The sequence below is a fragment of the Saccostrea cucullata genome, unplaced genomic scaffold, assembly GCF_032062105.1.
Source record: "Saccostrea cucullata isolate Sc308-1 unplaced genomic scaffold, CSIRO_AGI_Scuc_v1 ctg16811, whole genome shotgun sequence".
In the NCBI taxonomy this organism is placed as follows: domain Eukaryota; kingdom Metazoa; phylum Mollusca; class Bivalvia; order Ostreida; family Ostreidae; genus Saccostrea; species Saccostrea cuccullata.
The window spans coordinates 1-12,025 of NW_026940499.1; the positions used below are offsets into that span (position 1 = coordinate 1).

Below are 12,025 nucleotides of genomic sequence, written 5' to 3' on the forward strand. Positions count from 1 at the left end.
TAAACTTATAGTTTTCTAGTTATAAGGTTTAATAGTAAGTACAAAGAAGTTAAAGGGCAATAACTCATATAAAGGGTCATCAGATCCTTTTGCACTTATACAGTGAAGTTAGGCCTAAAGACCCTTAAGATATCAATGAATGTTTGGTGTGTCTACGGTCTACAGTTCTGAAGGAGTAGCGATAACAAGGTTTTTCGCACAAGGGGCAATAACTTTTAAATGGGTTAATGTTAGGGGACAAGAATAAAATCTTTGAAACGGTTTTAAGAGTACATATTATTGATGCATAGACATTAAGTAATGTTGAGAGACAAAAGAGATATAAAAAATGTTAAATTTTTCATTTTTGGAATGACCTTGACCCATGACCTTTACATGCATTTTAAGGTCAAAGGTCAATGAATCTTATGCAGTTGGTCCCATGTCTTTACGACTTGTCGGTTTGAAAATTTTTCATTATTTGTAAAATTCAAAAATTTCAGGGGCAATAATTCATAGAAGGGGTCTGAATCCTTTCGCAATAATAGATCCGAAGGTCCTCTCAAGTAGTCGCAGACATTGGTAAAGGTTTCAAACCTCTGCGGTTTATGGTTTCGGAGGAGTACCAATAACAAGCATTGCTTGCGTAAGGGGCAATAACTTTTGAAAGAGTTAATGTTAGGGGACAAGAATGAAATCTTTCAAATAGTTTTAAGAGGGCATATTAATGTTGCAAAGACTTTAAGTTATGTTGAAAAAAAAAAGAGATATAAAAAGATCTTAATTTCTCATTTTTGGAATGACCTTACCTTTGACCTTTGCAAAAATTTTTAAGGACAAAGGTCAATGAATCTTGTGCAGTTGGTCCCATGTCTCTACAACTTCTCTTTTTAAAAAATTTTTTCATTTTTTGTAAAATTAAAAAACTTTAGGGGAAAAAACTACAGAGGGGTCTCAATCCTTTCGCAATGAATAGATCCGAAGATCCTTTCAAGTAGTCGCAGACATTAATAAAGGTTTGGAATCTCTGCGGTTTACGGTTTCGGAGGAGTAGCGATAACAAGCATTTCTTGCAAAAGGGGCAAAACCCAAGAGTCAAAGTTCATATACGCAGGGTAACTCGAAAATCATTTACGAAGTACATTCTTATGGTCTATAAATCTTTTCGATAAATCTTGAAACTCAAAAACACGTTTGGCGGAAAAATAATAATAATAAACAGAACAATTTCAATAGGTCTTTCCACAGAAAGGTGGAAAGACCTAATAAAGTAGAAGAAGTTGTGTCTCTCTGGACAAGGTAACTTTTGTCCCTGATCAAGTTGTAATGTTTTACTTAAATATAAGTGTTTTGTTGTAGCCTCCTCCCCCTGTAGCCATGGTAATGGAGCCTGCACCCAGCTGTGTCTGCCCCGCCCCCAGTTCAATGAGACAGGTGTGAAGGTGTCCAAACAGAACCGTACCTGTGCCTGTAACGGAACCTCCTTCAAGATCCCCACCGCCTCCGGATCCTCAGAACACTGCAACTGTGGAGTAAAGGACATGAAGATTAACGGAGTCTGTATGCCCTCAAACAAATCCCCAGGTTACTTATTTGATCAATTTATGGTTAAAGTACTTAGAGATTTGTTTATTTGTTGTTATTCTGGCATCAAGTAATATGATGTTATAAATTCAATAAGTATTTAGTACTTAAGTAACTTACTTAAGCTTGATATCTAACTTGTTCTGCTAATTACTGTAAACAAATTATTTCAGTGTCTAACTGTTCACACTCGCACTTTACCTGTGGTAATGGTCGATGTATCCCGTCTACCTGGCTCTGTGACCGTGACGATGACTGCCATGATGGATCAGACGAATTCGACTGTCGTATGTAGAAAACTTTTACGTTTAATGGTCGACATATAAAAATATATTCTTCTAAATTTGACAGTTTTATAACAGTTAGTATTTTCATATAATGGTCAAATCAGGAGTGATAGGATATGGTAGATATTAACTCTGTGGAATCGGTGCATGTATTTAGCTGAATGTTGACCTCTATTGAATTCTTTTCTTTGAAGCTTACTTGGAGTGTACTGTAGGTAATTTCCAATGTAAAAAGGGAGGGAACTGTATCCCTGAGCGCTGGCGGTGTGACCATGACAACGACTGTGAGGACGGAAGCGATGAAATGAACTGTGGTAAGTCTTGGTTTCTCTGATTAAGAGCATCGTCAGAATTGATGTGATGTAAATGTAGCAATATTGTACAAGCATCTCATAATAACACCCAAGAGTATGCAGTTTTCATGTGCAATCTTTTCTTTACTGCCTACCTACAGTGTATCTTGTAATTCTTAGACAATTCACATTCATTTTGTTTTACTACCAACTCATCTTGTAACATGGCATTGAAATTACCATTTACATGTGACAATATTTCTTTACGTGTCTTGTGACAAGAGTATACAGTTTACGCGTGACAATCTTTGTTTTACAGCGTACCCGACCTGTAACAAGAGTACACAGTTTACGTGTGCCAATAGTCGCTGTATCCCCCTTAACTGGACGTGTGACCATGACGATGATTGCCATGACAACAGTGATGAAATAAACTGTAAATACAATGGTGAGATTTGACTAGCTTGCAATTTTCTATTTTTATAGAATTAAGCATTTTTAACCATATGCACTATTTTGTGAGCAATATTTTCTCTCCATAAGTTATTGTATTTTCTATGTCTTCTAGTTACACTTTCATAAAATCAGAAGGAATAATATGTGTTCACTGTACCTTTTTATTAGATACAGTGTGTAATTGTATTTTCAATGATGAATGATAATTTAAAAAATGGTAATTATACTGATACAAAAGTAATTTTTTCAATCTTTCAAATTTTAGAGACCTGCAGTGATGAACAGTTTCACTGTGCCATGCATCAGCCACGTTGTATTCCCAGCTCAGATGTGTGTAATGGACAGAATGACTGCGTGGATGGCTCGGATGAGGTCAACTGTACCCAAAGCCAGTGTCCGTACTACAAACACCAGTGTGCCGACAAGTCGCAGTGTATCTACCGCAGCTGGGTGTGTGATGGAGAGGCGGACTGCCGAGACGGCAGTGATGAGAAAAACTGTACTTTTACAAGTAAGTCCTAGCGTAAACAAAAGAAATGGGACATTTCTGAAGTTCAAGAGAAGCGATTCAGAAAAAAAAATTATTCTATCAGAAAGTTAAAATGATATCAGAGCTGCCAACCCTTACGATTTTGGCGTAAGGTGTACGAAATCAGCGTCTAAAATACGCCTTACGATTTCTCTCTATATTCTTCCGATTTCAGTTTTTCTCATTCAAAGTTTATGATACCGGTATTTTCATAGCTGGCAGTCCATAGTATCTACATTGTAATATATTCTTCATTCTTACAATGTTTGCTTGTATCATCGTTTCGGTTTTAGAAGGCCAGTCACATTCATGTCAATGTTTTAAAGTAAACAAAATGGAAACAATTAAGCCTCAGATCGCATGTTCATTTACAAAACATCTTCAGCGTCAGGGGGCTTAGGTGGTCCCTAGACTCTGCCTTACTATTTGTCATTTGAGAATGTTGACAGCTCTGTGATGTTCACAAACCTTTAAGAATACCATTATGAAAATAAATGAAATGTTTTCTGGAAAGGTCCCTCACTACATGAATAGTCACTGTGATACTTGGAAGTTAACTTGAAGATTTAATTACAGCTTCATGTGTTAGTTGTCAGAAAAGAGGTATACGATTATGTCTGTGTATGAAGTAATGACACACATAAGCAATAGTTGCCGTCCTGTGTAGATTTCTAGTATCTTAATTCAAGGATTTTTTCCCCAACAGCTTTTTTCCACATTCAACACATTTTACAGATAAACTTTGTATTCAAAATACATCTTGATTTTAACTTTAGTTTGTATTTGTTCAAATCAATCAATGTCTAGTGATTTAATTTCAGACTCCACTACACCCTCTATTACCACTGGTGAGAAAGATGCACACTGTTAATTATAGTAGTTTTCGTATATGTACGTCCAAAGGGTTTAGGGTTTATATTTATTATAATTGTAAACTGTCCATATTATAACCTAATGTCCACAGAGGTTTCGGCTACTTACAGACCCATATACTGTATGTGTACTTAAAAAAAGTGGGCTTCATATTTTAGAGGCTTTGGCGCAGACAATGCTGTGCTAATTCATGAATACCGCTAAAGAATTCATTTATAAATAGAATATAAGGCACGAACATGTGTAGCGCTAATTCATGATTACTTCAACAACTCCATATCCATTGATTGCGCTAAATTTTGAATTCGCCAAATTAGGTACACATACAGTAGTATTTTAAAGTTTGGATTTCATAGAAGCATATCATTTATAAGAAAAGTAATAGGAATCGGTCTGCTTATTGTGTACTCGGAAATATTCAACGTATTTTTTAAAATAAGATACCTAATATATACTTTATAATTTATACAGATAAAAAAAAAATTGCAAAGGTAACACTGTTATAAGAATTTTTTTTAGCTCACCTCAACGAAGTTGGGGGGAGCTTATGTGATACCCTCGGCGTCGGCGTCGGCGTCGGCGTCGGTGTCGGCGTCGGCGTCGGCGTCCCAGGTTAAGGTTAAGTTTTTTGGAGCAGTTTTCTTTTTAATTACTTCTGTGTCCTATACTGATTAGACATGCATGGAAAATGGTTTTAGTGTGTTTTATTGTACCAGACAAAGTTTCAGATGCTGCAATTTCAGCAAAGGAATTACCAGGTTAATGTTTTTGGAGCAGGTTAACATTTTTGGTGCAGTTTTTGGTGTGGGTTTCATTTCCAAGTAACTATCAGGCCTATGTTGACCAAACTTGCATGGATGATACATCTAAGGATGCATACTACCGGGATTGCTTCGGATGCTGAATCTGACCTACATTTTCCGGTTGAGTGAACAGGTTAAAGTTTTTGGTGCAGGTTTCATTTCCAAGTAACTATAAGCCCTATGTTGACCAAACTTGCATGGATGATACATCTAAGGATGCATACTACCGGGCTTGCTTCGGATGCTGAATCTGACCTACATTTTCCGGTTGAGTGAACAGGTTAAAGTTTTTGGTGTAGGTTTCATTTCCAAGTAACTATAAGCCCTATGTTGACCAAACTTGCATGGATGATACATCTAAGGATGCATACTACCGGGCTTGCTTCGGATGCTGAATCTGACCTACATTTTCCGGTTGAGTGAACAGGTTAAAGTTTTTGGTGCAGGTTTCATTTCCAAGTAACTATATGCCCTATGTTGACCAAACTTGCATGGATGATACATCTAAGGATGCATACTACCGGGATTGCTTCGGATGCTGAATCTGACCTACAATTTCCGGTTGAGTGAACAGGTTAAAGTTTTTGGTGCAGGTTTCATTTCCAAGTAACTATAAGCCCTATGTTGACCAAACTTGCATGGATGATACATCTAAGGATGCATACTACCGGGCTTGCTTCGGATGCTGAATCTGACCTACATTTTCCAGTTGAGTGAACAGGTTAAAGTTTTTGGTGTAGGTTTCATTTCCAAGTAACTATAAGCCCTATGTTGACCAAACTTGCATGGATGATACATCTAAGGATGCATACTACCGGGCTTGCTTCGGATGCTGAATCTGACGTACACTTTCCGGTTGAGTGAACAGGTTAAAGTTTTTGGTGCAGGTTTCATTTCCAAGTAACTATAAGCCCTATGTTGACCAAACTTGCATGGATGATACATCTAAGGATGCATACTACCGGGCTTGCTTCGGATGCTGAATCTGACCTACATTTTCCAGTTGAGTGAACAGGTTAAAGTTTTTGGTGCAGGTTTCATTTCCAAGTAACTATAAGCCCTATGTTGACCAAACTTGCATGGATGATACATCTAAGGATGCATACTACCGGGCTTGCTTCGGATGCTGAATCTGACCTACATTTTCCAGTTGAGCGAACAGGTTAATGTTTTTGGTGCAGGTTTCATTTGCAAGTAACTTTAAGCCCTATGTTGACCAAACTTGCATGGATGATACGTCTAAGGATGCACACTACCAGGCTTGCTTCGGATGCTGAATCTGACCTACATTTTCCGGTTGAGTGAATAGTTAAAAGTTTTTGGTGCAGGTTTCATTTCCAAGGAACTATGAGTTCTTTAATGACCAATCTTGCATAGATGATACATCTAAGGAGGCATACTTCCAGGCTTGCTTCGGAAGCTGAATCTGACCTACTTTTTGTGGATGAGTGAAAATGTTAGTTTTAATGCATGTTTCATTTCCAATAAACTATGAGCCCTATAATGAGCAAACTTGCATGGATGATACATCTAAGGATGCACACTAATGAACTTGCTTCGGATGCTGAATTGGACATACATTTTTCAGATAATAGACAAGGTAAAAGTTATGGTTGCAGGTCTATTACCAAAAACTATAAGGCTTATATAACATTGTATAAACCAAACTTTCACAAATGCTGCATCAAGAGATGAAAACTCTCAAATTTGCTTCAGATGCTGGATTTTCATTACATTTTCATGAAGAAGAAGTAGTTCAAATTTTTTATGTAGGTCTATTTCAAAGTATCAGATCAAAATTGCTTTTAAAAATATTTTCATTTTTGGAATGTATACTTTTTGTTGGTTAATTGTGTGACTTTGCCCTTACGTTGAGGTGAGCTCTGTAATCTCTGATTACCTATGTTTAAGTTTTGTGAACAGTATCACCAGTATGTCTGTCTGTAGGTCAGTATCTTATAAGTGACCATTGTTTACTCCTTACAGCCCCAGCCCCTACAACTACTACTTATTTCTGTGAGCGACACTGTACAGACAGGCGTGGATGTTACGATTACAGTCAGAGGTGTGACGGAATAGAGGACTGTCTGGATGGATCAGATGAAATATTCTGCCCTCGTAAGTTTATCTATTTAATTATATGCTCCTGTTATAATGAGCTCTTTAATCTGGATTAAAATTATCCATTTTCACATTTCTTGATCAGTTATAACCAAATGCAACACTAGTGGCTAAACATAAAATATACATGTGCATCACATGTAATTGAGTAAACATTTGAACATTTGGATGTGGTAAACAATAAAGTGTAGATGTACCTATGTATTCAAATCTTTTAATTTTTTAGACCCCAATGTAAAGTACATTTAAATCAGAAATAGGCCATGAAAAAGAATCTTTTTTTACATTAAATTTTCAGTAAGAAAGTGACTGCGAGTGAACTCTGTTTGCCATGGCCAACATCCTTTTGTAACTCTTTATTTGTTATTGTCCTGTCCTGAATTTCAGAACATTGAAAAGTACCCCCAAGAATAAGGGGGGAATTTTACTTGAAATAAAAGTCAATATGTATAGTAATGACACGTGTTTTCTGTGTAGGAATATCAACTACTCCATTTCCTACAACTAGTGCCCCTGGCTGTAGTGAGAACCAGTTTTACTGCTACAGAGGTCACTCTATTTACCCCATGTGTATCCCCCAGACCTGGGTGTGTGACAATGCTACTGACTGTGAGAACGGGGAGGATGAAGATGCCAGTGAATGTAAAGGTAGGCTTAAGTTGTAAAGAAAATACAACTTAACATTAGGTTGTCATTCAGATGTCATTATGGCATTCTGTGGGTACAGTGAAACTAATTTTTGTGGGGGTTAATTTTCATTGTTTTTGAGATATGGAGAGACCCACAAATTTATGACCACCACGAATTGCAAAATTTCATTTGCATCATGACTAAACATTTTTAAATAACGAAATCAAACCCACACAAAGCAATATTTTTCCCCCAAAACCTTAAGAATTTGCATGTCGTTTTGATCAGATAATCCGCGCCCTGTCAGCTAAACATGATACAACAAGTTTACAATATATTTTAAAGTCACTGCAAATAAAAATCAATTCACTCTAAGGGTCATTATAAGTGTCTTCACTGTTAGTGTATTTTACTGTATTATACACCATTTGATATTCAGTATAACACTACCCATAATTCCACTAATCATCTTTCAGCTAAAGAGCATTGTCCTGTCACTGACTTTAAGTGTTTGTACAATGCTGGCTGTGTGCCCCAGTCTAAGGTGTGTGATGGCTTCTCTGACTGCCTGGATAAATCAGATGAGATGGGATGTGACATGACGTCTACTTCGACTTCAGGTAGACAAGTATACAAACTATTACTTTATGTCCTTTAAGATTTTTTTTTTTTTTTTTTTTTTAATAATTTATTGCTTTTTGAAAAAATTTTTTTGTTTGAGCTTGAGAGAGAGAGAGAGAGAGGGGGGGGGAGAGAATGAGAAAGAGAGGGAGAGAGAGGGGAGAATGAGAGAGAAAGAACTGCAGAGGCAGAGAGAGAGAGAAGGACAGAAACAGAGAGAAGGACAGAAACAGAGAGAGAAGGACAGAGAAAGAGAGAGAGATGGTTAAGAGAATAAATCAGTCAGTGGCCTCCAGCTTTCATCAAAAGATTCTTTTTCATTATTTTTATAAGATATATATTTTTCTAATTCATACATTGTCTTAATAGAGGATATCAACCCATCTAAGGAGATGTTTCTGTTTGTACATTTGTACAGATAGATATAATGTTAATTTGTAAGGCAATAATATTTTTAAGCTTATCAGTTTTCTTCACAGAGCCTAATAAAAATTCTTTTTTTGAAAAAAGTTATAGTAGTGTTAATTTTATTGAAACAGTAGTTTGCAAAATTCTCTAAAAGAGACTGAACATGTTCACATTCCCACAACAAATGTTATGTTGTTTCAGTTTCTATTTTAAAGAAGGTACATGTTTTATTATCAGTTTTATTAATTTTGTGCAGGAAGGAATTTGTCGCTAGTATTTTACGGTGCATTCTAAATTGAAACCACTGAAGTTTGGTGTTTTTTGTAATTTTGAATGGAAGTAAATAAATTCTCTCCCATTCACCATTGTTCAAATCAAATATTCTGTTCCAAGAGGTTTTATCCAAAGGTTCATTTTTTGTCGAATTAGTATTTCATATAAGTCATGTGATTTTTTGGCATTCAGGAGCGCATGAACATTATCTGGGATATATGGGTAAGCTGTCTTTGAAAAGTTATTTTGATCTCTGTTTATCTTTCTCAGCCATTCTAATATTGATGCCTTAATGCCACTATATTCAGGAAAATGTGTTTTTATCCCATATTTCATATGTAGGTCATTCAAACTCAAAAATGTCCCATCTTCATTGAGTATGTCATTAATACATAAAATGTTATGAGAAAACCATCTTTTATAGAAGAATGGCTTTTTATTAATGGTTAATTTTTTGTTATGGAATAATGGTTCTAAAGAAGTAAGTTTCAAATTGTCATTTTGTAATGATTTTTCACAAAAGCTTAGCCATGCCTGTAACACGTCCTTCCAAAAATTATTTTTTAATTTATTCATTTTTTTGACAACATACTCTTGCCCACAACATGCAGTTTTTTTAATGTCAATATCTAAAAAGGAATCTAACCCATTGTCCTGCAGTAACCATTTTTTCATCCAAACTAGTTTTAAGGACATAATGAACTCTCTTATACTAATCATCTTGAGGCCCCCTGCTTTATAATTCATTACACAAATTTTTCTTTTTAGTCTTGAATGAAATATTACTTCCCATTACATATGTATAAAATAGATTTTCAAATTCTTTCATTTGAATTTCAGAGGGACTTGGGAGTATGCAAAAACATGATTTAATGTTGGCAATAAAAGAGTTTTTAGAACCGTTAGACGACCAAGAGGAGTTAAATTTCTCTTGTTCCAGTGTTGTATTGATTTTTTATGTTACTTATTTTTGATGCATAATTAAGCATAAATACATTTTTTAGATCTGTGTCAAAGTCAATGCCTAATAATTTAAAAGTTACTTTTCCCCACTCTAACATATGATCTGTACTTAGCATATCATTGCTATCATTTATCATTTATCTTTTTTAGACCCAATCCAGACTACTTGAGTTTTACTGTAACTCATATGCAAGCCTGACATATTCGCAAATCTTTTAAGAGTAGTGAGACTTGTTTGGAGTGATCTTTCACTTCCATCTAATATTAAAGAAGTATCATCTGCCAACATACTTAACTTTTTTTCAGTATTCATAAATTGAATCCCCTTTATATCCTTATTGTTTCGAATGCTGATTGCAAGGATTTCTGCACAAATGAGAAATAGATATATGGAGACAAAGGGTCTCCTTGACGGCAGCCTCTGTGTAGGTTAAAAGATTTCGACAAATTTCCTCCTTGATTAATGGAAGCTGTATAATATTTATGTAAAAAATATCAACCCATTTTCTAATAGAATTGCTAAAATTAAAAAAATTTAAGGGATTTCTATATAAAAGACCAAGACAAGGAGTCAAAAGTTTTTTCAAAGTCCACCAGGAGCAAAAGTCCTGGTATATTTTCTTCTTCTGTAAATTGCATATCATATGTAAGACTAGTCTTATATTTTCAGAAATATTTCTTCCTTGTATGAAACCAGTTTGATCTTGATGAATAATTTTACCAAGATATTTTTTCATTCTATTAACAATTGAGCCTGATGCAATTTTATAAACAGTATAGAGAAAGCAATGGGTTTCCAGTTTTTTAAATATTGTCTCGGTTTATCACCTTTTGGTATACAGGTTATTATACCATGTCTTTGAGTAGTACTTAAAGTCTTATTCTCATAGGCATAATTAATGGACCTTACTACAAAAATACCAATGGACTTCCAAAATACCTTAAAAAACTCTGATATAAAGCCATCCGAACCTTAAGATTTGGATACATGTATATATTTCACAAAGTAGCATTCCTCTCTTTTCAACATGAAAATTTCATCATCTTTCAAATGAAGAAGAAACCCTGCCTTGTATATAGACATACACTATTCTCTGTGTCTGTTTCAGCTCCAGAACTCTGTTCTCAGCTTAGAGATGAGAATTACGAGAAATTCCGTCAGAACTACTACGTGTGTAACTCCCAGGGAGTGGAGACTTGTGGACTCTGGTTGAGAGTGTGTGATTGGACAAACCCCTGTTATCTCTACAACAACCTGATTGTTACACTCTGTAGACAAAGAAGTACAGTATCAACTCAGTTTTTATTTAATCTAAAAAATCTTTCTAATATTTCCTATAAAATTGTTATCTCTTCATGTGAGATAGATGATAAAAGAATTTGTTTTTTTTTTTCCTGTTGCATAAAGATACTTGAATTTGTAAAAATTAATTGGTTGTTAATATAAAAAGTCAAGTTGTCATGCATATTTTGATTCAGTTAACAGAAGATGCTGTGAGGTGAATTATGAACTGTTGTTTTTTATTTTAGTAAATGTGACACACTTGGAGGCCATTCCTGACACAGAGGGTAACATTCTTGTCACCTGGCAACCGCCTGAAAATCTAGCCAATCAGAAGATCCGATATAAAGTCTCTTACTTGTAAGTAATAGGGTTAAAAGTAAAATATAATCCATAAGTCAAACAGAAAAACAAAAACATCGTGTAAGTATATATTGTCCACCCTTTTATACTTTCCCCCTCTATTGAAAGGATATGTAGCCTTATTAATTAACGATAATCATAACACTTTATAATAACATTTATCATAAGGGGCAAAATAAAATTTGGTTGAAAATTTCCCTGTACACAGTATATATGTAACATTCATATGCTTGTTTTGATTGATTTCCTATGCAGAGTGTTTAGGTAAACAAGTACATAAAATTTTTACAGAGAAAAGGAGAATGAGAAGACTTGGCAAAATATTACAGAAAACCTTAGCAGACATAATTACACCATTAAAAATGTGCGATCTTTGACCCCATATGTGATCACAGTGTATGTCATCACGCCTGACAACCGGACTCATTTCCCTGTAGAGCCCATTACTGTGACAACCTTGCAGGAAGGTAAGTCAGGGCATGTTTTTTTTGTTATCATAAATATAAGTAAAAAATTTTCTTTTATTTTTTTTAAGAAAGTTGGCGTTTTGGGTTTTTTCC

General features: G+C 35.1%; 1 protein-coding gene across 1 annotated transcript; it reads left to right on the plus strand.

The window, feature by feature from the left end:
* Positions 1-1,300: 1,300 nt before the first annotated feature.
* On the plus strand, positions 1,301-11,932 carry LOC134255514 (low-density lipoprotein receptor-related protein 8-like; the record flags this gene model as incomplete). The annotated part of the gene is made up of 12 exons (XM_062738044.1): positions 1,301-1,563; positions 1,737-1,850; positions 2,045-2,164; positions 2,463-2,591; positions 2,865-3,110; positions 3,950-3,976; positions 6,791-6,922; positions 7,403-7,573; positions 8,032-8,175; positions 10,930-11,103; positions 11,351-11,462; positions 11,757-11,932. Coding segments are annotated over 12 exons (1,808 nt in total), but the record flags the coding sequence as incomplete, so codon positions are not given.
* Positions 11,933-12,025: the final 93 nt, after the last annotated feature.